The sequence below is a fragment of the Hemicordylus capensis genome, chromosome 5 (assembly GCF_027244095.1).
Source record: "Hemicordylus capensis ecotype Gifberg chromosome 5, rHemCap1.1.pri, whole genome shotgun sequence".
In the NCBI taxonomy this organism is placed as follows: domain Eukaryota; kingdom Metazoa; phylum Chordata; class Lepidosauria; order Squamata; family Cordylidae; genus Hemicordylus; species Hemicordylus capensis.
In genome coordinates, this window is record NC_069661.1 from 248,712,644 (window position 1) to 248,738,659 (window position 26,016).

A 26,016-nucleotide genomic window follows, 5' to 3' on the forward strand; every position below is an offset into this window, starting at 1 on the left:
CACAACAACCCTGTGAAGTGGGTTAGGCTGAGAGAAAAGTGACTGGCCCAGAGTCACCCAGCTAGTTTCATGGCTGAATGGGGATTTGAATTCGGGTCTCCCTGGTCCTAGTCAAGCACTCTAACCAATACACTACACTCGCTCTCCGCCGCCCCACACAACTTCCTACTCACCCATCCAAGTGCAACCCATGGTGTACCCTGCTTAGCAATGGGAACAATTCATTCTTGCTACTGCAAAACTGGTTCTTCACCCAAGGTCATTTACAGTCATTGTAGTAATGTAACTACAACTGCCATCTTAAAACACACACACAGTTAACTCTATTTTAGGTCAGAACTACTTTTGCAACTACTTAGAACTTGAAGTAGTTAAGTTTCAACTAATCCCCCACCTCATGTTTAAATATTAAAATATGAAAAGAAAGAGGATGCCACTACCACCACTGGCAAATCACACCCATGCCAACACTTTTGGAAAATGTGTGCACTCCAAAGTTGCCCATTTGTTCTGAACCCCAGTACTCATGAATTTCACCAAAACCATTGCAAAATTGTGTTTATTCAGATCAGCTCTAGTTTGCACTGCTTTCTGTAAAGTAGTTGTAACTGCATTTATACAATATGAAAAGTCATTTAACTAGTCCTTTAACAACCTCCCATCACTGCTCAAAGCATCCCTCTTGTAATATCACAAACAAGTTGTGTTTTACAGTGTCACATACACACAGGCATGCATGCCATGGTCCTAGGACTGGTCCTGCATTCCTACCACGCTTTTAAATAGGTGCTTCTAAAAGTTTGTGTTTGCAGGGATTTGATTTTTAATTAGGCTTTTTAGGTTTGCTTTACTGTTTCTGTCTGGTTTTATTGCTTGGCAATCATTGCTTTTATTGCATTGTTTAAGATCTGGATGGTTGTAAGCAGTTTGCAGAGAAAGATGGGTTATACATTTTATTAAAATAGAAGTGTGCCCACAAAATGACAAATCCAGCTTTGCCACAGCATACTGTGTTTTGTGATCTCTTCAATGCAATCCTTAGGAATGGATTACCCAAAACAAGTCCCTGCATGTTCAGTGAGACCAATCTCTTACTAAGATGTCCTTGGGATGGCATCCTTCTGTAGAGCAGGCAGAAAAAAGACCAGAGAATAAATGTTCTGACAGGAACAGGTTTACCGGGCATGAACTTTCACAGACAACAGCAATCAATCTGCAAGCATGGAGCCTGTTGCTTTTACAAGAAAGCATCCTCTAGCCTGTTTTGCTTTGTCTTTGAACCTAGATGCTAAGGGGCACATCCCCCTTCCTGAACTGTGATACATTTGCTCCATACTTGGTCCAAACATGTGAAGAACTCAACCTTTTTTCTTCTTCTGCCTCAATGAGAAAGCACTGAGATCCCCACCTCCTTTTCCGGGCTCTGCTCCTCTGCCTTAACAACAAAAATTAAGGTGGTGAACCCTTTCTCATTACTCTTCGCCATACTAGAAACAGTAAAGTCTACAAAATGCCTTCATATCAGTCTGCTGTTAAGAGGTATTAACACAGAGTCAGGAAAAGGTGGTAACTCCAGTGTTTAAAAATTAAGATCATAGCAAATTGCGCTCACCACAGAGCAAATCTTACCCCCACCAGCATACAACCTTGCAGATATAGAAAGAAACATTTAGAGGCATCATTCAAGGTTTTGCTCAGGCTTAGCATTCTTGTCTGTTCAGTGTAAGATAAGGAGAGTATCACCCATTATACATAAACCCTTCAAGGCATTAGTGCTGATAAGATGCATTCAACATATCATCGTTAAAACCTGGGGGGAGGAGCAATCCAACCTAAGACCCTCCCCCTTTGCAAACTACACAAACTCTTTCAAAATATGACCCACCCACTTCCTAATACATTTTGTAAAAAGAGCACTACAGGGGTGTGAAATTCAGCACCCACAGAGGGTCATCATTTTAGCCCTTTGTTCACAACACACATACATGTTTTCAAACAGCAACTCTGGCATGCATCTGGCCATGTTTCAAAATAATGCTTCCAAAAAATGCAGTAACATTCTCTCTAATGAGGGCAGTGATGGCTTTTTAGAAAGCCTTTCTTGATGGAGGGCAGACAAAAGGATAATTAGAAAAAATCAATTTCTCCAGTGTTTTTCTTTTAAGCTATTCAAGAGATTTAAGAAGTCACCCTAATATCATCTCAAAAACTTTGGGGAAACTGTACTTTTAGAAAAAGAGGCTTACTAGCACCACAAGGCAATGTAATTGGCATTTTAGAGCTGCTGCAGCAACAGATACTAATCTTAGTACAGTTTTCAGCTGTTGCTTTTTTCTGTTAATTTGCAATTTAAAGTTACTATTACTTAAGGAGCCTACAGTTCTTTAAGATCAAGGGCATGCCACACATAAGCAAAGCCCCAAAGTATTCCATGCAACTCAAAATAAGAGAAGTAAATCCCTTTGCCTCTATCATTTTAACTACTCATCCATCCCAAGATAAGAAGGCTGTAATGCAGAAGTTGCCTAAAAGATACTCTCTCCAGTGAAGCAAGTCAAGAAAACCACGAGTTTTTAACTCTCAAGAAACATCAACGTCTGCTAAACTTATCAAAGCTTCAACTTCTAGATAAATTCCACTTTAAAATAATAACGCAACCAACTTCTCCTTGCTGCATTAAGGAATATATTTTAAGCTCTCCCTTGAGCTCTTGCTAAAACATCTGCTTAATTCCCACCCACCCCCCTTCCAGATCTGGAAGGGGATCTAGTTATCAGAAACTCCTCTTCTTGTTTAAACCCAGAACTTCACACTTGTTTTTAAAGCTCCAAAGTTGCAGTTCAAGCAGGATTGGGCCCTATGAAAGTGATTCTAAAAGACATTTACAAACTGATCATGTACATGTGTTTACTCAAAAGTAAACTCTACTATCTTAAAGGAAAGAGAGATTGTTCCTGTATAGAAGACGATCACAGCCAAAGAGGAAAAAAGAAAGAAAACAGGCCTACCTTAAAACTTTCCAGCTCTTCAGTGGGTCCAAATCAGAGATGATCGAAACCATTGTATTAAAAAAAAAAAGCAGGGAATTTTATTTAAAGAAGGAACTACAGAGATGTCTAGCCACTAAGAAGCAGCCAGCCCTCTCTACTTACTCTGTGGGAATGAAAACAAGCAGTCCAAGAAGGAGAAAAAACACAAGCAGCGAGAGCTCTTCCTACTTTTCAAGCTGATAAGAACTTGGGCAGGTTTTTCTCTCCACCCCCAAGATCAGCCTTGTTTTATACAGCTTGGCAAAGTCCTGCTTTCATTTTTCTCCATCACCACCTTTCCTACTCCCTCCTTAAAAAATAAGAAAGAGAGAGAGAACCCTTGTTTACTGTCACCGCTCAGATTTGACCTTTTTGCTGTCCACTGTATTCTGAGCACAAACTCTCTGTTAAATCTCTCTTTATTAACACCGTCCGCCTCTGCTTTCTTAAGGAACAAGCACAGATCAAAATGTGAAGGCTCTCAGCTCTGCCAGCAATCATTCACAGATTATTACAAGCTGGGGGCTTCTCTCCTGCTGGCTATTTTACACTCCCCCCCCACAACTCAGCTTTCATAGATTTAAGTCCAGAGTTTAGGGTGTCTCCCCCCTCATCCCCTTTCCTCTAGTAAGATTTTATTGCACTCTTAAAACAAATATAATATTTTTTCCCCTCTGAAACTCCCCCACACCACTCCTTTTCCAAGCTTTGAGCATATTCCCTGCATTAACCATATTCACTCACGCTGGCTCTCTCCCTTCTTCTTTTGCAATGTGTAACAGATTTGTTAATTTAAGAGTCACAATTCAAAACAGCCACAGTTCTGGCAGTAAATTGCTGTTATTGTAGTCATGAACCGGGGGTGGGGGGACGGGGGACTAATGATTTGATACATCTGACTCGGGGTTCACTCTTTGTATACAGAAGCCTGGGAAGGTAAAGTTGTTTGTTTAGTACCTAGAAAATCCCTCCCTTCAGTTGCTTTTTCAAAAGAAATGTTAAGGCGACATTTGAGATCTCTGGAATTTATGATTGCAAACGATGTTTCTGGGCCAACAAACTATGCAATGCTTTTTGCTTTTGTTTGTTTGTTTGTTGGCTGAGTGCATTAAAGCCTGTGGTTTAACTCTTAAAATGTTTGTAGAGAAGGCCCCTGAGCACACACAACTGACTTGTAATGCCCTCACTACCACAAGTTTCTGGCTAAGGAGCCACCCTTTCCAGTTTTGTTTTTTTTTTTTAATATTTTTGAAAGAGCTGAAATTTGAAAGAGCTGAAACAAAATTCACCCGAGGCATCCTGTCTGTAAGTTTGTATGTTTCTCTATAATTCAATAACTTCATTGATGTTGAGATAGTAGAATAAAACCTGGCACACATGTTCAGTGAACAGTTCTATTGGGGAGTTTTGATATGCTTGGTGCAAATTCGGTGTGCTCTCAGTATGCTGAACAAACCCACCAAAGTCCCGTTCCCAAGCCTTCCACCTGACATTTGACCAACATGCTCCACCCAACTCCAAATGTTAGTTACAAATCTTGGGTGGATATAGGACAAATGTTGGATGGAAGGCTTAGGAACTGGACTTGGTGGGTCCCCAAGATATGCGACTGGAACCGTGCACTCCCTGGAAACCAGACTTTGTGCTGATCCTTCTAAAAGTGAGGTAGGCCTCCTCTCAGTGGCAGGCACAAAATGCTCTATGGAAATTTCAAACAAGCTTTCTCTTCTAATAAGCAGTCATAATGTTAAGTAGAAGCATTGCATGGGGTGATATGAAATTTGATCTGTGATAGCCTATTCATACATACAAATGATTAGTGATGCCATAGTCAACAACCGATGAATGCGACACACCTGTGAATGAACCTTCATGTATGGCTCACAGAGACGTGGAGATGACGCCTGAGAACATTCTCCAAAATTTCTTCTTGGAAACCTTACATTTGTAGAGAATTTCAGTTTTTCCTTGGGGTATCATTTTCATCTCTTTGACTGCTGTAATACTGAGGTAAAATAAAGGGAATATTTGCATGTATGTGTGGGCTATCACAGGCCCAACCTCACAGAGAGAATGTTCATAATAGGCCGTTATATCCAGCTGACCCCACTGAATCACACAGAAAGTAGTGTAAATACACATGAACTCCCCACCCAGCTTGCCATCCTCCCAGCATAGGGAGGGAGGCAGAATGACCAAACTGCCCCTCATCGTAATATTTAAATTGTACAGGAGGGGGCAGCTCAGACACTTGGCCCTCCACAAAACTATCCAGTGCAGTACAGCCCAGCAAGTAGGGAGCCAATATATATGTCCACGCACATGATTTGAAATTGCCAGTTGGATATATTATCCTAATCAGCCCATTGCCTCACACATAGAGGAGATTCTCACAATCAGCAAAAAGCGGGCTAAGGGAGGCTCCCGGCAGCAAACTCTCCTAATCCCCCCTCCCTTTAGCTGAGGTTAGCAGAGCGAGTGCTCCGCTAACCCCATCTTTTTGACCACGTATTGGGCAGCACAGCTCCGCACCATGGCAACACACAAGGAGACCCCCAGCGGGAGGCTAAAATAAGCCTCTCGACCCTGGGGGTCTCTCCAGGATGCCCCATGCGCTCGTGCGTGCGGGGCATCCTGGAACTTCTGGGGGCCACGTGGCCCCCGATCCCCACAGCCCCCGATCCCCACAGCCCCCGCTGGCTCCGTGACGGAGCCAGCAGTTGTGTGAGTGGCCAATCCGGCCATCCTGGGCTGTCTAGGGATCATCTGTGGGGAGAGCAGGCTAAGCCCGCTCTCCCCGCAAACCGTCTACCCTCACGTCTCACCAATCGTGAGACTCGCCTCACAGTGGCTTGGTTTACACAGTAATTCAAATCTAGGTTTAATGTGGGTTACCAACATTAGCGAGATTGTCTGAACTCATGCGAGGTGGGAATCTCAGATTAATCTCAGGCCATAAACCACCTTGCTGTGTGTTCACACAATCACACTGTTGGTAAACCACATTAAACCTAAATTCAAACGATTGTGTGAACCAGGCCAACACGTTGTATCCAAATAAAATCAGTTGTGACTAAGCACCATTAATTTCAATGATGGATAGTTATGATTAAATTTATCTGGATGCAACCCAATGTACTTCAATAGAGATGTGCGAACGGGCTAAAGGTCCCTCAAGCCAGACCAGAGCCAGAACAGTGCAAAACCAGGCCGAAATGGCCCTTGGAAGAGTGGGGAAAGGCCAGCAGAGGGAGGGGGAGATGGTAAAGACCCAGCCGTGGCAACATCCCTGAACCCAGCAGTGATTCCTAATTAAAAAATAATAAACAAAAAATCTAAGAACCCTTGAAATGGCTCGAATTCAAGCCAAGCTTGGGGGTCTGTCTGAGGGAGCACAACACCGAACATGCCCAATTCAGTTCAAGTCTGGTTCATTCTCAAACTGAACCGGGCAAACTGGTTTTGTGCACACCTCTATACTTCAATAGAGGTAGTTCATACACTCATGCCAGTCATCAAAGGTACATCAGGTAATGTATATGCAAGTGTGAACCAGGCCATAATGTGTGAATCATCTCCAGAGAGAAGCACTGCTTGAGTGATGTCACCTTATGCCATCACTGGTGGCACATTCACACATGCAAGTCATCTCTTTATGTTGCAATGATCAAGTAATGAACATGGAAGCATGCCTTAACTTGCCCTTAGGGCAGCTTCCCACAATCCAGGAGAAAGCAGGAGGAATATGGCAGCTCCCAAGGAGTATGCACTCCTGGGGTGTGCAGGCCTTCCAAAACCTCCAGCTGCCAGTTCCCAAGCCCTGCACCAAACCTTTGCCTTACATTCTCCCGTCAGCTCCAAATCTTGGTTATGGAAGTCTGGTGGAGGGCTCAGGATTTGCCCTATGGTGAGCTCAGAAAACATGCCTGCTCTGGGAACTGGCAGTTGGTTCCCTCCTCCTTACCTGATCATGTGAAGCTTCCCTTAATATTTATACAGTGCCATTCAAAAGGCTTCATATACATCCCCTTGAGCAAACACATTAGAAATGAGGCCATGCTGTTGTGTGGGGTCTGGGTCCATCTGTAGTTTATGCATTTTCTACAGCAGAACGTGCATGTGTTCCCTTATTGCGCACTACGAGCATAATCAGGAAACAGAAGCATGAGTGCCTTCACATGCCTGCTTTTCACAACAGGGTTTCTTCCCCCAAGATTTGTTGAACAGAAGTGACTGTTTTTGAACTTGACAAAATGGTCATTCCCCTCCCAGAAGCCATGGCAGGCTAAAGGTCACTATAAATCCCGATCGATTGAAAAACAAAAATAGACCTGTCGCCTTGATTTCAACTTCCCCCTCTTCATTTCCCAGCGCACCACTCACTTTAAAGCCAAGTTTGCATCTATCTCACACAAACTTGTCACTGCATAATTCATGTTAATTGGCATGCAGAGAAGTGCAAAGACTTAAAACCAAAGCCATGGAAATTTTAATGCAAGAGAAAAAGAATTCACCACCTCAGAAATCCTCTCTCTCTCTCCTTCTCTCTCTCTCATTGCAGGGTCTATTGGATTTTGGCCAGTGTCATCTAGCTAGACATCATGGGTATAATATTCCTTGTCCTCTTTCCTAACCTGATTCTGGAATATCACTTGTTTGTGGTTCTTTAACTTTTTTTTAAAAAAAAGTTTAACTTTTTTAAAAAAAGAAATTATTATTTCTTGTTTACACAGTCAGACAGGTGTTATTGACTGGTTTGTTTTATCCAGACATCGAGTCCTTCCCAAGGACCTGTGATGCCAGAATTTTATTGTCAATGGTTATAGATATAGTCGCAGAATATAGGCTGTTCCCAGTAAAGCTGCTTTTTGTAATTGGCTGATGGTGATTATTATTATTTATTATTATTATTATTATTATTATTATTATTATTATTATTATTATTATTTCTTGTTTACGCAGTCAGACAGGTGTTGACTGGTTTGTTTTATCCAGGGATCGAGTCCTTCTCAAGGAACTGGGATGGCTGAATTTTATTATCAATATTGTTGTTACTATTGTTACTATGTTGTTACTATTATAGATATCATCGCAAAATATAGACTGTTCCCAGTAAAGTTGCTTTTTGTAGTTGGCTGATGGTGATATCTGTGGCCCCTATGGTGTTGAGGGACTCTTCAAGTTGTTTTGGAATTGCACCCAGGGCGCCAATGTCTACTGGGATTATTTTGGTCTTCTTCTGCCACAGCCTTTCAATTTAAATTTGTAGATCTTTGTATTTTGTTATTATTGTTATTAATAATAATTTAATATTATTGTTTATTATTATTATTATTATTATTATTATTATTATTATTATTATTATTATTAACATTTCTGTACCACCTTATCCAAAGGCTCTGGGCGGTGTACAACAACAAAACACAAAACCAACAAACCATTTTAAACAGCTTAAAACAATATAAAAACCAATTTAAAACCAATTTAAAATCAATTAGGCAGCAGAATCCCAAAGTGGTAGAACAGGCTCCACCACATCAGACTAAAGGTGCAGTATTATCTTTCTCAGCACTTCCCCTTGCCCCTAAAAAAAATAAAGATCTTTTAGCAAATAGTAGGGAGTGAGCTGTGCAAAGTTCTTTCTCCCTCAGCTACTACGTATTATATGTAGGCCTTTATTTTTATTTTCTACAGAGAGAGAGTTCAAAACTGTATTCCCCGCTTGCAGCCCAAAGTGGTATAGTCCTTTTCTTTATTAAACTGTGCCGTCAAGTCGATTTCGACTCCTGGCACCTACAGAGGCCTGTGGTTTTCTTTGGTAGAGTACAGGAGGGGTTTACCATTGCCTCCTCCGGCACAGTATGAGATGATGCCTTTTAGCATCTTCCTATTTTATTTTATTTTATTTTATTTTATTTGTTCAATTTTTATATTGCCTTTCCAAATAGTTCAGGGCGGTTCCCTGCTGCCTGATATAGTAGCAGTGAGGATTCGAACTGGCAACCTTCTGGTTGTTAGTCAAGCATTTCCTCGCTGCGCCACTTAAGGTGACACCCATCATTGTACTACCCCCATTTCTTCCCAATTGTTTCTCTGCCCACTGTTGCCCATTACTGCCCAAAGGGAGTATGACCTAGGTGCATGTGCAACCAAAACATGACAAGCCAAGTCATCCAGCTGCTTTTATTTTCATCTGCCCTTCTTATTTGTATGGATGTTGATAGCAACAACTATATCACTTCATTCTGACCTCAGGGAGGCCTCATAATGCTTAATGTGAAGGAGGGGAATGTGTAGGGGGAAATCAGTGGGTAGGAGGAGGTGTTTAACCTCGTCCCTTCCTGCCAGTTCACTTCCACGCCTTTTATAACTGCTTTCCTCATAAACACAAAGAAGTCTTTGGTAGATTTAACTAGGATTTTATTCAGAACTCCAGTTTCTCCTTCTCCTTTCTCTCTTTTTTCTTTCAGACTCTGCCTTCCCCCCCACCCCGCCCGCCCGCCCCGCAACATTCTACAGCATCCCCACTGGGACAAACTTATTAATGGCAAAACTGAAAACATGACTAGATAGAATATATCTATCTTCTTTGGAATACTCTTTCCTGCCCCCGACACACCCACCAGATTTGTTCAGTCCCCTCCTGGCTGCTTTCAAGGCCCTTCTTAAGACCCACCTGTTTCACCAGGTATTTGCATAACAACAACAACAGCAACAACACAATCTACCAGATGTTATTGACTGGATTTGGTACTTTAATTATCAGGCCCTTTTCAAGGATCTAGGATAACTAAAGATAAATTAAAGATAGCATTGTAGTATTTATGCTGTCCCGAGTAGTGTGGCCTTGTGTAGTTGATGTGTTGTAATTTTATCGATGCCCAAGGTGTCAAGATGGTGTTCAAGTTATTTAGGTACTGCACCAAGGGCACCAACAACTATTGGCATCACTATTGTTTCCTTTTTCCAGAGCCACTCAGTTTCAATCTGAAGGTCCTTGTGCTTAGTTATTTTCTCCAATTGTTTTTTGTTGACTTGTCTATCCCCTGGAGTTGCTATATCAATTATCAGAACCCGATTCTTCTCAATGACTGTCAGATCCAGTGTATTGTGTGCCAAATGCCTATCAATTTGTATTAGAAAATCCCAAAGGATTTTTGCCTCCTCATTTTCTGTTACCTTCTCAATTGGATGATTCCACCAATTATTGCTTTCTGGCATTTTGTAATTCTTGCAAAATTCCAGTGGATCATTGCAGCAACTTTATTGTGTCTTTCCTTATAATCAGTCTGCACAATTTTCTTACAACATACAAGGTGCTCAACCGTCTCATCTGCTTCCTTGCATAACCGACACTTACTGTCTTTCTGGGTCTTATCAATTTTTGCTTTTATAACATTTGTTCGTAGTGATTGTTCCTGGGCTGCAAAAAATGAGACCTTCTGTTTCTTTCTTCAGTGTCCCCTTCTTTACCCACTGCCATGTTGTGCTACTGTTGACTTTCGATTGTATGTCATTAAAGAACTGACCATGCAATGGTTTGTTGTGCCATTTTTCTCATCGATTCCTCATCTGCTGTTTTTTCTATTCATCCTTTGATTCCTTTATTTTCAACAGTCGTGTCTTACTTTCTGTAGCATTTCTTCTTGGCTTTCATTGATGTATTCCGCCAATGCTCATTTTTCTTCTTCAACAGACTGTCTGACTTGCAACATTCCACATCCACCTTCATTTCTTGGCAGGTACAGCCTATCAACATCACTTCTTGGGTGCAGGACATGATTGATGGTCATTATTTTCCTGGTTTTCCGATCCAGCACATCCAATTCTGTTTGTGTCCAATCAACAATACCTGCTGTATACAGGATTACAAGAATTGCCCATGTGTTGATTGCTTTGATAGTGTTACCACCATTAAGTTTGGATTTCAGTGTCTTTCGTACTCTCCTGATATATTCCTTACTAACTTTGGTCTTCCCTTCAGCATGCTTTGGAGAATGCCCAAATACTTATAACTTTCCTCAGGTGACAGACTCTTTATGCTGTTTCCATTTGGCATCTCAATTGCTTCACTAGTTGTCATTTTTCCTCAATTTATTGCCAATATAGCACATTTGTCCAGTCCAAACTCCATTGCAATATCATGACTATACATTCTAATGATACTGAGTAATGACTCAATTTCGGATGGTGACTTTCCATAAAGCTTTAGATTGCCTATAAAAAGAAGGTGGGAAAGCTTAACTGATGTTTTTGAAGTTTGGTATCCATAGTTTGTTTTGTTCAAGATAATGAATCATGGAATTAGGGAGATTACAAAAAATATAGACGACAATGAATTTCCTTGAAATATTCCTCTCCAGATGTTAACTTCCCCCACTTCTTCTCTGTTGACTAGCAAATGAATCTTCCATGTGTTCATTGCCTTTTTTAAACAAAGTTTTTAATGTTATCATTACCTCCAGTCATATCCAGGCATTTTAAAATCCAGTTATGTGGTAATGAGTCAAATGCTTTCTTATAGTCAATCCAAGCTACATTTAGATTCGTCTTCCTTCATTTACAATTTTCCAAAACCATTTTGTCAGTAAGAAGCTGATCTTTTGTGCCTCATGTTTTCTGATGGTTTCCCTTCTGTTCCATTGGTAACAAACTGTTCCTTTCTAGGTGGTCTTGCACGGCAACTGCTACAATTGCTTGAACATTGTTGGAAGGCAAGTTATTTGCCTATAGTTACTTGGTACTGTGCCTTTTTCATAGTCTTTGAGAAGAAGATAAGTCTTGCCAGTTGTCATCCATTCATCAACTTCTCCACCTTCCAGTATATCATTCAATTGCTTGGCAAAACGTTTATGTAAGCTGGTCAGATGTTTGAGCCAAAAGCTGTGTACTTCATCCATTCCCAGTGCTGTCCAATCGTTTTTGCTCAGCTTTCAACCAGTTGAAATGTTATTATCAAGTCATCCATTTTGGTTCCATCCAATTTCCCCTCAACTTTTTTATCCATTCTGTATTCTTGTTATGATCAACTGGGTTTTCCCAAATGTTTTTCCCAAACCCAAGGAGCTGTTCCCTGTCCGGTTGCACAATGTTATCCAATGTTTTCTCCATTAATACTCTGATAAAACCGATGTTGATTTCAATAGAAAAGGAAATTTTGTTGGTATTGCAGTACATGAGCATCATATATCAGCTGATCTTCTTTGCTATTACTGTAATTTCCTGTTTCACAATTTCAAGGGCTTCTTTGATCTTCCTGGTATCCAAGTGGTACTTCTTCACTAAGTATTCCTTGATCTTTTCATTCTTAATCTTTTTCTCTTTCACGTCCTTCAGTTTGCTGGCATCTGCCCTTAACTTCATTCATTCATTCATTCAATTTCTATACCGCCCTTCCAAAAACTTACTGAGCTTATTTTCCAATCTAACCTTCCATTTTGGTTTTTCCTTTTGTTGTATCTTTGGCTTGTTAAGTTCATATCCAAGCTCTTGTGTGATCACGGCTGCTGCACTGTACATGAGCTGGCTTGTTTCCTATAATTTCTCAGTCTTAATCTCAGCTACAGCTTTGTTCAGGGCATTTAATGCTTGTGCCAGATCTTTTTTGGACACTAGCTTCAGTGCAGGCAATCTTTTACGCTTTTTTCTTACTTTCATATGTTCAACAATTTTTCCTTTCAGTTCTTTTTGCATCGCAGGTAGCTGATGATCTTAAGAATTTGGCACAATCAACAGAGGTGTTTCACTTATTTCTTCGTATTCATTTTCAACTATGCCTTGTTGCTCTACCACTGTTCCTTCAGGATCTGCTGGAGAATTTCTCAGCGATTCATGGCCAATATCTTCACTCTGGATATTTTGCTGGAGTTTATCCAATTCCACATCAGTAAATACTTTCTTTCGCATTATAAATCAACGTTGACCCGCTAATATAAGTTCTGTAATTTCTGAGTTCTGATGTTTTTGTCTCCAAATTTCATACATTCTTTTCTGCAATCCATGTTTCGACGGATTCGATTTAAAGTAACAAATCATAATTTCTCGATTTTCTGCAACTGTATACTTTCAATGTTTTTATTTTATCTATCTATTTTTTAAAAAAACATTTTATATTCCACTCTTCCTCCAAGGAGCCCAGAGCAGTGTACTACATACTTGAGTTTCTCATCACAACAACCCTGTGAAGTAGGTTAGGCTGAGAGAGAAGTGACTGGACCAGAGTCATGCAGCTAATATCATGGCTGAATGGGATTTGAACTCGGGTCTCCCCAGTCCTAGTCCAGCACTCTAACCACTACACCACACTGGCTCACCACATTGAGCTTTTTCTTTCAGTAGCTCTACAGTCTCCAGCCCCGGTTGCTCAGCTGAAGATCCTGAGTCCTGTAACCCCTTTTTTGACAAGTGCCCAGGTACTCTAGCACTCGACATGGCCCTTGTTGACCCAGGTGATGACTGATCCGGTATAGAAATTGTTTTTCTTGTTCTCACCATGGTTATGGGATTAGGCACATTCCATTATTATTATTTTTATTATTTTATTGGTGGTGTTGTTGTTCACTGCCTAGAGTCTTTGGAGGAGGCAGTCTAGAAGAAAAATTTAATTAATAAACACCCCAGGCTGTTTTCCCCGATATTCCCCTTAGCTGGCTCAGTGACTTGAAAAAAACCAGGCTGGGAGAGAATCAGTGGGAGAGAATCAGTAAGTAGGAAAAAAAAGTCCAACAACCCAATTACATAGCAAACACATGTTCACCAATATAATGTTTAAAGCCAGTTTCAAAGGCAGATTTCTAACTGGGGTGTGCCAGATAAAATGACACCCTCTGCCATTTATTTTACAGTAGCTAAAAGCTCTTCAGATTGCACAAAGCATTAGGAAGTGCTACCATTTTTTTTAACAGTTCCTGTTTATTTCAATGGGCTTGCAAAGAAGAACTCCCTCTGGTGGATTGAGCCTCATGCATCAGAGATAGACATCATTCACTCCGCAGCCGTTTATGGCTCTCAGTCTTTGCTACCCAAGGCAGCCATCTTACCTCATGGGGCTGCCTTTGAAGAGTGTGCAGAAAATGTATACTTCTGCCAGACTGCAGTTGGAGGCCTATTGGGGGCATGGAGACATTTCATCTACATTGGCCTTCAGGCTTCCTTCGGAGCCTAGTTTACAGTACTGCTCATTTTTAAGTCCAAAGGGTTTGGATCCAGGGATTCTGCACGCCCATTAAGATAGTCAGGGGAAGCTCTGCTTCACACCCCACCACCAATGTCTGAGGTGAGGTTTGTGGGTACTCAAAACCAGGCCTTCATTGCTGCAACCAGGCTTTGGAAGCAGGGTCGGCTTTACCATGAAGCAGGGCACTTCAGGTGGCATATTGTGGGCCAGTTCTTTGGGGCAGCATGACAGCCTACCCAGCAGCCTCTGCATGGGATGAGCAGCAGAAGAAAGAGAACAAAATGGCACCACACTGCATACCCTCTTACCCTTCCTTCCTTTTCTTTAGGGAAGAGGGAGAAATCTGAAAGGAGGAAGGAGGGGGGGGACTTTAAAAGGAAAAAGAGAGAGAAAAGGGAGGGGTGAGATGACAGTTGGTGCTCCACTTCAGGCAGCCACATATTTAATTACATCGTGTTTTAATTGTTTTAACATTGTTTTAAAATATTGTTTTACATTTTTAAAGAATTGTTGTAATGTTTGAACTTTTTGTCATCATTCTGTTTTAACTAATGTTTTATCTTTTTCTGTTTGTTTTGCTTTGTTGTAAACTGCCTAGAGTCGTAAGTTTTGGGCGGTATAAAAATCTGTTAAATAAACACACAAACAAACATGCCAGGGGCTGGCACTGTTTGGGACTCTTTCCCCAACAAGGCCCCCCTGCCTCCTTTCTGCCAATTTGTTTGAGGCACTTTAATCCCTCACTCATAAAGGCAGCCAAGAGATTGTAACCAGCAATATTAACAAGACAAAGAAAATGCTAGACATTTGGTTTACTATCTTGTTGAACCTTGAGCTGAACCCTAAAGAATGACATACTAGGAATTTACCAATAAAAGTGACAATAAAGCCCTTGCGAGAGTCAAAAATAAATAGGGGCTGGCATTCAGGCTAGGTTTCTCAATAGTACTACTCAGAGGTTGCTCTCATGGCCTATTAAATCTCCAAAGCACCATTAAATTTGGTCAGGATGTCAGCCAGAGACAGTGACTTCCAGAAAACAGAGACTGCCCCAGTAAAAATCTAGGGGAGGTTAATAGTTCTGTGGTAGAGCTGTGTATGTTTTGCATGCAGAAGGTTCAGTCTCTGGTATTTCTAGGTAGGACTGGGAAAGACCTTTGTCTGAGATTTTAGAGAACTGCTGTCAGTCTGTGGAGATGATACCAAGCTAGTTGGACGAAGGGTCCGACTCAATGAGGTCATTCACACCATCAAAAACTGTGTTCTACCTGCGTTTGGGAGCTGTTTGTGCTTCCAGTTTTCAGTTGTATGGAAGCAAGGTAGGAGGAAAACCTGGGTAGAAATGACTGTGTGAAAGCATCCAGCTTTTCTACCTACCTTGCTTCCGCACAACCGAAAATTGAGAACACACACAGCTTTCAAACCTGGTAGAACACAGTTTTTGATGGTGTGAATTATTATTATTATTATTATTATTATTATTATTATTATTATTTACATTTATATCCCGCTCTTCCTCCAAGGAGCCCAGAGCAGTGTACTACATACTTAAGTTTCTCTTTCACAACAACCCTGTGAAGTAGGTTAGGCTGAGAGAGAAGTGACTGGCCCAGAGTCACCCAGCTAGTTTCATGGCTCAATGGGGATTTGAACTTAGATCTTAGTAAATTTATAAGCTGGAGATTTGAGTCTCCAGCTTATAAATCATACATTGTTCACAGCAACATTTTATTTTATTTTTACATATTTTATATCCCACCCTTCCTCCAAGAAGCCCAGAGCAGTGTACTACATACTTGAGTTTCTCCTCACAACAACCCTGTGAAGTAGGTTAGGCTGAGAGAGAAGTGACTGGCCCAGAGTCACCCAGCAAGTATCATGGCTGAATGGGGATTTGAACTTGGGTCTCCTCGGTCCTAGTCCAGCACTCTAACCACTACACCACGCTGGTATAATTTAGCTTCTTATATTCATAAGTGGTGTGTACTTAAAAATAATATAAACAAACAAACATTAACAAGAGACATTTACCTCACATCTTCAAGAAAACAGCTTTCAGTTAACATGTGTTTTATGTTCGCTCCTTCATTCTACCACCTACATGGGTCCCCCAATTTAGGAAGCAGGCCTGCTTTACATAACCTTTCTCCCCACCATTCATTTCCTCCTTTCCCCCAATCCCAGATTGCATCGACAACAAAAACAGTCATTTCTATCCCATTACGTTTGTTTGTTTTTATTATACTTGTTCAGAAAATTTCCTTTGCTCTGGAATGAGAGCCAAGTGCCTCTTTCTCCTGACCTACCTGACATTTTCCCTACTCCTCCACAGCAAGGGAAAATTAAAAAAAGAAAAGAAATAAATACACCCAAGGATAAGTTTTCCAAAAATAAAATACGGAGAAAGGTTAAGTATAGCACAGAGATGCCTGCATCTTGTGGATTTACCCAGGCACCATGTATGTTCTCAAGGCATCTTGTTCCCAAACAAATCCCCCCTCGACCGTTGATAAAACGTTTTTGCTTCTCATTCTTTAGGGCCACGTGCTAAGTGAGGTGGTCAACATATGTCTGATGTTTCCATTTCAAACTGCAGGGGAGGTGAACATGCTTAAATGTTCTTTCATACAAAACATTCTAGGGGAAAAGCTAGGCTACAACCCTTCTCCCTGATACACTAAATTTCCAAATGGAGGGAATTTTGTTTTATGGAGAAATGTCCAGTTTTGACTGCCTCCTGTAGTGTGCTATGGGTCACCTCAGACATAGATTTATCACCTCAGTTTGAACTAGGCCTGAGACCAGGGCTGCACTCCTTCGGCCCTCCAGCTGTTGTTGGACTACAATTCCCATCACCCCTAGCCACAGTGGTCAATAATATTTTTCACTCAATATTTTAATTGTGTCTTTTTTTTTACTATCTTGTTTAAATCTTTGCTGTAAACCGCCTTGGGATTGTTTTAATGAAAGGCGGTATATAAATTTAACAATAAATAAATAAAATAAAATAGCCATGGGTGATGGGAGCTGTAGTCCAGCATCTGCAGGAATGCTGAAGTTGTGCCGCCCTGCCTTAGACTGAGCCTTCACATGCAGTCATGGTTCAGTGGTTCCATCCTCAACACTTACATGTAAAAAGCTCCTGGTTCCTGGTGGGTTGAAAAAGAGCAATGTCGGAGAGAACACGAAGAACTTCTGCCAGTTGAAGATGCACTCCTTTCCATAACCAGGATCACCATCTGAGGACCTCCTTCCCATGATTATACTGTAGGGCAATATTTTTCATGGCAAGACCCCGGAAACAGGGATGGTCCTGCTGACCCTAAGTGCAACTATCTGACTAGCTGTTTATTAGGCCTGCACAGATTGAGCCAAATACTCTGCTCCCTGGCACTGTGCAGAGGCAACCATACTCAGTGCACAGTGCTGTGCTTTACCCAACACTGATGGGGCTCTTTGAAGGGAAAGGGAGCCTTCTTGAGCCCCAGCACCATCTTGGGAGGACAGGGAGCACTGGGAAGTGTAGTCCTTCCCAGTGCTCTATGGGGAAGTGCACAGCTCTATGGGGAAGGTGCTGGGAAGGATTACACTCCCCACCAATCGGTGTGCACCTTTTATGACGGCACTCAGGCTTGACAGGGCTCTGTTTCTCTTATTCCCTTCCAACAGCGCTGGGGAAAGTGCAGTACTGCACAGAAGTCAGGGCAGCAGGAAAAAACTCTCCCGTTTTTTGCCCAAGTGGCCCCTGCATGAAAAATAATGAAGATTGCTGTTTTAGGATAGATTCTGCTTGATGTCCCTCCTATATCCCTTTATTTTGAAATAGGTTATCTTCCACTGAATTAACAGCCAAGACAGTAAGGTTGTTCACATGAGCAGCCCTACCTGGGTAGGGCTGCTCGTGTGAAGTACCGGGACCAAGGCCCATCCTGGTGCTGCCCTGCTGGGTAGCCCAGGAATTGTCCCCAGGCTTTTACTGAGTGTCCTTTTACTAAGGGTGTGCACAAAACTGGAAAAATCAGCTTGGTTCGAGTTGAACTGGACTCAAACCGAACCAAATCCAGTCTATTTTTGTGCACATCGAGCCAGGCCCTGTTCCATCTCGAATCTGAACCAGTTGGGCTCCAACTCGGTGCCAGGTGTGTGTGTGTATGTAGAAATCTCCCCCCAAAAACTTACTGCCTCTGGAGGCCTTGGGGGGTGTTGCCATGGTGGGGGAGGTCTCCGGCAGTTCCCCATCCCCCTTTGGCCTCCCTCAGGCTTAAAAGGGACATTTCAGGCAGTTTCAGGGCCTTTTCAGCCCTTTCTGCACTGGTGGTGACCATTTTGGAGGCCACCGTGCATGTACACTGGCCATTTGTGTGCCCAGCATGCAAATGACCATTGTGCATGTGCGGCAGCCTCCAAAATGGCCACCGCCAGTGCAGAAAGGGCCCAAAGGCCCTGAAATGGGCTGAAACAGCCTTTTTAAGATCGGGGGAGGCTGGGGGGGGACCGTCAAAGATCCCCCCCTCGTAGCCACAGTACCACCACCCCAAGGCAGCCAGAGGCAGTAAGTCTGAAATTTCTTTTAATTTCTCATAGAACCCTCAAACTGGTCCTGAGCCCATCTGGGGGTGGGGGTCGGCTCAAGCCAAACCGGGCCCAGGCTTGAGGGTGAGCCAGTTTGCACATCCCTACCTCTTACCTCAGTCCCTGGTCATTGGGCATCACAAATTGCAAACTACTGGCAGCCTGAGCTACCATAGAGGTAAGGGGAAGGAGTGCCTCAGCCTCTAGAAAGCCTTCAGAGCACTGCATGAGCAGCATGGTACATTGTGGGCTTTCTGGAGACCAGGCGTCTATCCCCAAGCCTCCCTGCTGCTCACCGCAACGGCGCTCATCTGTGAGCACAGCATGGCGAGCATGGATTCAGCCTCGATCATATGGGGGAAGGCTGGAGCAATCCTGACTTCCCGCCATCCCTCCCCAGCTCCCCAGAGAAAAGAGGCTGTGTGTACAGTGTGTGTCCTTTTAGCTAAAGATACTCTGGGAACCAGAACTGCCCTATGATATATTAAGAATGGTTCACTTCAGAATAGACCTCAATGGCTGTACTATTTCAGATAGCAGGTTGTGTGCTGTTGTCTGATGTCTAAGTGTTCATGTGCATGCACTGACATGCATGTACATTGGAGACCAAGATGTAACCAGCATCTGGAGATTTAATTTCTAGAAACCTGGGGAGGGGAATGACACTTAAACTTAAGCAACTTAAAGAATGACAACTTTGGCATTAACAACATTTTAGAAGACTCCACATCCAGGCCCACATAAAGCCAAAAAGAGGCAGTATTTCACTAAAAAGAGACATCAAAAATACAGACTTCCCTTGATAGAGAGTTGGAGCATATGTAAGAAAGTGTCTTACATTCATACTCTATTCACTGAGTGTAAGAAAAAGAAAATGACTTTCCCCCACCTGCCACTCCCTTTGTTTATATACTCTCAGGGAAAAAGAACTGGTCTTGTGGTAGCAAGCATGAATTGTCCCCTTTGCCAAGCAAGGTCTGCCTTAGTTTGCATTTGGATGGGTGACTACATGTGAGCGTACCTCCCTGCCACCCCTCCCCCTTCCTTGGCCGGAAGTGGCCGGAAGTACTGGGTGTGCATGCACCTGTCGCATGCACACACATGCATGTCAGACAGGTGCGCATGCGACGGGCACACACGCAACCAGTACTTCCGGCCACTTCCAGCCGAGGAAGGGGAAGGGACATCAGGGAGGTATGTTGCCACCCGGAAGGCTTTTAACGGCAACGAGCAGTGGCGGGAGGGGTAAGTGCACCGTCCCCCACCCTTAAAGAGGCACCCCCTCCACCTTCAAACTGCCCCGCCACGGTTCCGTGCACATCCCTAAAACAGTAGGAGCAAGAATGACATGACAGTACTCCAATCCCTGCTTCTCCTCTCTTCTCCAACCAGAAGGAAAAAAAATGCCTGAGATTTAACCCATACCCCTGCTTCTCATCCACAGCTGTGTCTGGGACACAAGTGCTTCTAACTCACCTTCATTACAGCCTTACTGCTATATATATTTTCTTCCTTGCACCAAATCTTGGTGTTCTACTTCATCCTACTGCCTCAAAAGCTTCATTTTTTAAAAAAAAGTTAATAGGATGAAATTTTCTCAGAACTACTGCCCCTTTGCCAAGAAACAGATATACACATCTGTAATTCATTACTGCGTAGATTTACGACAGCCAGGCCAAGAGGCAATAATGCTGAAAAATGCCTTCTACCTGTTGAAGGATTCCAGGCTCCCTCTCAACAAATGGGCAGTGTCGTCTCACACTGCAACATAGTCTTGAGCAGCAGCAGCAGCAGCAACAACAACAACAGCTGTTAAGGTGTGGCAGATTTGTTTTAAGATACACAAGGAAGTTGTCCAAGAAGTAAAAAGCATTTAGGAAAAACAAAAATCCTCAACCCCACCCACACACAATGGATAGGAAAGGGAGCATATCAAAGCAGTATCACCATCCCTGGATTAGACAGATGTGTATATAAGGAGTAGTTAGAAGTTCTAGAGGAGTTTGTTATAAATCTAATAGGTCAAGTATGGGACACAGGCTTCTATACGCATGCTAGAGATCCTGGCAACTGTTTTATAGCTGCCTCCCTCATACACACAAAGTAATCTTAACTTGGTTTAACTAAGGCTTTATTCAGTGCGTGCAGCAAGGAAGCGATTTTATTCTGTGTGTATTGCGCCTGCAAGTTCTCGTCCAGCAGAGCTGTTCTGGATTGTTAGGGGTTTAACTCAAGCCCCTTCTGTTTCAAATCTCTTTCCGGAAACAATGTCTTACTGTGACGCATTCAGTGAGTTCTTTGCAGATAAAATCTCTCACATTCGGGATGATCTGGACTCCAATATTTCCAAAACGCCAGTTAGGGAGGTGTCCAATCTCTCTTGCAAGATTAAATTGGATCAGTTTCAGTTTGTGACTCGTGAGGATATGGACAAGCTGCTTGGAGTGGTACAGCCTACCACCTGTTCTTTGGATCCTTGCCCAACATGGCTGATTTCATCTTGCCGGGAAGTTTTTGGAGATGGCCTAGTTGATTTTATTAATACCTCACGGAGGGAAGGCAGGATGCCAAGTTGTATGAAGAAGGCAGTGGACTTCTTCTTAAGAAGCCCACTCTGGATCCCCCAGTGATGGATAATTATAGGCCAGTTTCCAACCTCCCATGGTTGGGTAAGTTTATTGAGAGGGTGGTGGCTGACCAGCTCCAAGAGGTCTTGGAGAAAACTGATTATCCAGACCCATTTCCAACTGGCTTTAGGGTGGGCTATGGGGCTGAGTCATCCTTGGTTGGCCTGATGGATTACCTTCACCAGGGAATTGGCAGAGTGAATGTGACTATGCTGGTTCTTTTTAATCTCTCAGTGGCTTTCAATACCATCAGCCATTGTATCTTTCTGGATCACCTGTGGGATTTGCGGATAGGAGGCACTGTTTACAGTGGTTCCACTCCTATGTCTCAGGTAGATTTCAGAAGGTGGCGCTTGGTGATGATTACTCTTCTAAGGGCTCAATTCTGTCCCCAATATTTTTTAACATATACATGAAACTGTTGGGTAGGGTCATCAGGGGATTTGGTGCTGGGTGTTATCAATATGCTGATGAACTATTTCTCCTTGTCGTCAATATCAGGAAATAACATTAGCCCCTTAAATGCCTGCCTACAGGCAGTAATGGACTGGATGAGGGATAATAAACTGAAGCTGAATCCAATCAAGACAGAGGTGCTCATTGTTGGGGGTCGTAATCTGCAAGATGGGATAGAACCTCCTGTTCTGGATGAGGTAACACTCCCTCAGAAAGAACAGGTTCATATCTTGGAAGTGCTCTTGGACCTGTGTTTCACCCTGGTGCCTTAGGTTGAGGCTGTGGCCAGGAGTGCTTTTTACAAGCTGTGATTGGTTCGACAACTTTACCCATTCCTTGAGAAGAATGACCTGCTAACAGTGGTACACCAGCTGGTAACCTCCAGGCTGGACTACTGCAATGTGCTGTATGTAAGGCTGCCTTTCTACATAGTTTGGAAACTTCAGTTAGTAAATGCGGCAGCCAAATTGGTCTATGGGGTATCTCTGAGATACCATATTATGCCTGTTTTTAAACAGTTGCACTGGCTGCCGATATGTTTCGGGGCAAAGTACAAAGTGCTGGTTATTACTTTTAAAGTCCTGAATGGCTTAGGTCCAGGTTACCTGAGAGAGCACCTTTCTCTACAAGATCCCCACCACTCGTTGAGATCATCAGGAGGGGTCTGTCTTCAGGTGCCACCAGTTTTTCTCCCCTAGGATGTCTCCCCTAGGATGTGGAACACACTCCCTGTGGATATAAGATTATCTTCCTTGGAGGCCTTCAAGAGCGCCTTAAAGACCCATCTTTTTAGCCTGGCTTTGAATGATATCTAGGGTTAATTTTAATCTGGTTTAAATTTAGGGTTAAAAAAAATTAATTGCTTTATTCTGTGTGTGTTTTTTTTAATGTAAACCACCCTGAGCCATTTTACGAAGGGTGGTATATACATTGAAAGAATGAATGAATGAATACTTTCAGAAACCACTCAATTTTTCTCCTCCCCTTTCCTTCTGACTCCACCACCCACACTCTCTACAGGATCCCCACTGGGACAAACTTCTAAAATCACAAAACATAAAGACTATTAGATAGAATACAACAGAAATCTCTTCCAAAAGGGTGACAGGATGTTGTGTGCCATGTGAATATCACATGGATATAGTTTGTGAAAAGTTAACTCCTCTTTCACCAAAATGTTATGGATTTATATGGGAACATAGGGAGCTGCCTTATACTGAGTCAGACTATTGGTCTATCTAACTCAGTAGTGTCTAATCTGACTGGCAACAGCTCTTCAAGGTTTCAGGCAGGAGTCTCTCTCAGCCCTGTCTTGGAGATGCTGCCAGGGAGGGAACTTGGAACCTTCGACATGCAGAGCAGATGCTCTACCACTGAGCAATGGCCCCATCCCCAATTTGTGAAGTTTCTTCCCTTCAGGAGGGAGGACCGAGAGCTGAGCTGTGGATTTTGTTTCTAAGTACGGTAGAGCTGAAACCACTCAGTTTTCTGGGCAATGTTTTCTGTAGTGTTGATAACGTCACTCCAGTGCTGTCGTACAGCACTGTGATGTCATCCTAGTCAGTGCATGATCCCTGCTTGGTTGAGATCATCCCAGTAATCCAAGTAGGAGAAAGAAGCAGCACCTCGGGGGAAATGGTGCTGAAGCAGCTATGGCTCAGGAACTAAGGGCCCTGAATCATATAAAATAAAAGGTGATATTTGCACAAGGTGTCCCCCCTCCCAAGAAATATTTCTACTCCCCTGAAACTGTCATTATATTCAGCTGCTAATCAAAACGAAAGACTATTTAGCACAGCCCTACTCCTAACTGCTGTGCCCAACATGGATTGGCTGTACTGAGAGGAGAGCTAGTCTTGTGGTAGCAAGCATGACTTGTCCCCTAAGCTAAGCAGGGTCCACCCTGGATGCATATGAATGGGAGACTAGAAGTGTGAGCCCTGTAAGATATTCCCTTAGGGGATGGAGCCACTCTGGGAAGAGCAGAAGGTTCCAAGTTCCCTCCCTGGCATCTCCAAGATAGGGCTGAGAGAGATTCCTGCCTGCAACCTTGGAGAAGCTGCTGCCAGTCTGTGAAGACAATACTGAGCTATATGGACCTATGGTCTGACTCAGTATATGGTAGCATCCTATGTTCCTATGTACTCTCTGAAACTGGCAAAAATCTGAGCTTGTTTGAAACTTATCTAGCGCATGCTATTTCTAGGCAATGTTTTCCAAGGAAAAATCTTGAACTGATAAGAGTCTCAGGCTCACACACCTTCTGCCTTCTTTCCTCACCCCGTTACTGTTTGGAGAGATTAAGAAGCACTCAGTGTGTTGCAACACATTTATCTGAATGTGGGAGATCTTAGATCTACCCCACCTTTCCATCTTGAGGAGAGATTATAGGGCCAGGGAGATCTCACATTCCAATAACCATGGTTACACTGCAGAGTTCATTATGCCATGACCACCACCCTGAACATTATCTTGGATTGCTATCGCAATTAGGAGAAGCCAGCCAGGTCTGAAGAAACAGCAACAGAATCAGACCCAGACCCCAACACTGGGCTGGAGTCTGGACTTCTCAAAGGGTTGCCAACCCTCTAGGATTGGCCTGGAGTTTCCAGGAAAAACCCTCAATCTCCAGTTGATTGTTGATAGCAGTCCTGGAAATTTTAATGGCTTGAGATTGAGAAAAATGTTGGGGGGTGGGGAAACCTCAGGTACCTGCATGAGTCAGAGCTGACCAACCTAGCCGGTTCGCTAAGAGCTCTAAAATGGAGGCTCCCAGAGACAGCCGTTGCTGTCTGAACATCCTGAGACATTGGCATAATGAAGTTGAAGGCAACCCAGGTGCAAACTCTGGAGCACTCTAGGACCTTCACCATCCCTTCGCTGGCTGCTTTGCTTCCCCCCCACCAGCAATGGCAGAGGCATGCCTGTGCTCCAGCCACACTCCAGCTGGGTCAGCAGCTGGGCCTGGAAAGCAGCAGCAGGTAGGCTGGGCAGTGCCACCACTGTGTGCCACCACTGCATGCTGCCACAAGCTGGCCAGCAGGGGTGTGAAGGTAGGAGGAGGTGAACGAGGCAGGCCCTGTCAGGAGGAGGCAGCTCTGGGAGGCAGGGCAGTGTGAGATCTTTTTTATTATTATGTGGGATTATTATTATTATTTCTTGTTTACACAGTCAGACAGGTGTTATTGACTGGTTTGTTTTATCCAGACATTGAGTCCTTCCCAAGGACCTGGGATGGCTGAATTTTATTGTCAGTTGTTATAGATATCGTCGCAGAACATAGGCTGTTCCCAGTAAAGTTGCTTTTTGTAATTGGCTGATGGTGATTTCTGTGGCCCGTATGGTGTTGAGGTGCTCTTCAAGGTCTTTTGGAACTGCACCCAGGGCGCCAATTACCACTGGGATTATTTTGGTCTTTTTCTGCCACAGCCTTTCAATTTCAATTTGTAGATCTTTGTATTTTGTGATTTTTTCTATTTCTTTTTCTTCTGTCCTGCTATCCCCTGGTATTGCTATGTTGAAATTTCTATAACACCCTTCAAAAAATGGCTCAGGGCAGTTTACATGGATAAATAATAAATAATTAATATGGTTCTCTGTCCCCAAAGGGCTCACAATCTAAAAATAAACATAAGACAGACACCAGCAACCATCACTGGAGGCACTGTGCTGGGGATGGATAGGTCCAGTTACTCTCACCCTGCTAAATAAAGAGAATCACCATGTTAAAAGGTGCCTCTTTACCAAGTTAGCTATTGAAGCTCCATCCCTGCCCTGAGGAACTGATCCATCTATATCAGGAGCCTCATACTTCCCATTACCTGTCTGCAAGCCCTGACAACAGGCCAGAAAGAAATTGATGGAGAGGAGGAGTATGGTGCTTCAAACCAGAGGGCTGTTCTTTAAGGCTCTCCAAGCTGGAGGGCAGTGGTCCCTCTAATTTTTTTCATCTCTGCGGAATGAGTTTTGTTCTGGGTGGCAGTATCAAGGCAGTGTGTGCACACCTGCATTCATAATGGGGCCTTCCTGATTCAACCTGAGTAGGATCTAAAATGAACTGAGTGGACATCCAAAAATTTGTGTGTGTGTGCACGCCTTAGAGGGAACAGTGTTGGAGGGGTACGGATCCTAAGAATGATAGTCTGGGCCTATGGAT

At 43.1% G+C, this 26,016-nt stretch overlaps 1 protein-coding gene across 17 annotated transcripts in view; it reads right to left on the reverse strand.

The window, feature by feature from the left end:
* Positions 1–26,016, reverse strand: part of CELF2 (CUGBP Elav-like family member 2) — a 914,911-nt gene that overhangs the window by 630,223 nt on the left and 258,672 nt on the right. For 4 of the 17 annotated variants that reach the window (XM_053253973.1, XM_053253970.1, XM_053253968.1 and 1 more), the window contains exon 1: positions 17,335–17,691. The exons of 1 other annotated variant lie outside the window; for it this stretch is intronic. In XM_053253973.1, coding sequence (XP_053109948.1) covers positions 17,335–17,444 — 110 coding nt within the window. In that variant the 5' untranslated portion in view covers positions 17,445–17,691. 12 more of the 17 variants (XM_053253957.1, XM_053253956.1, XM_053253955.1 and 9 more) reach the window with 6 other exon arrangements.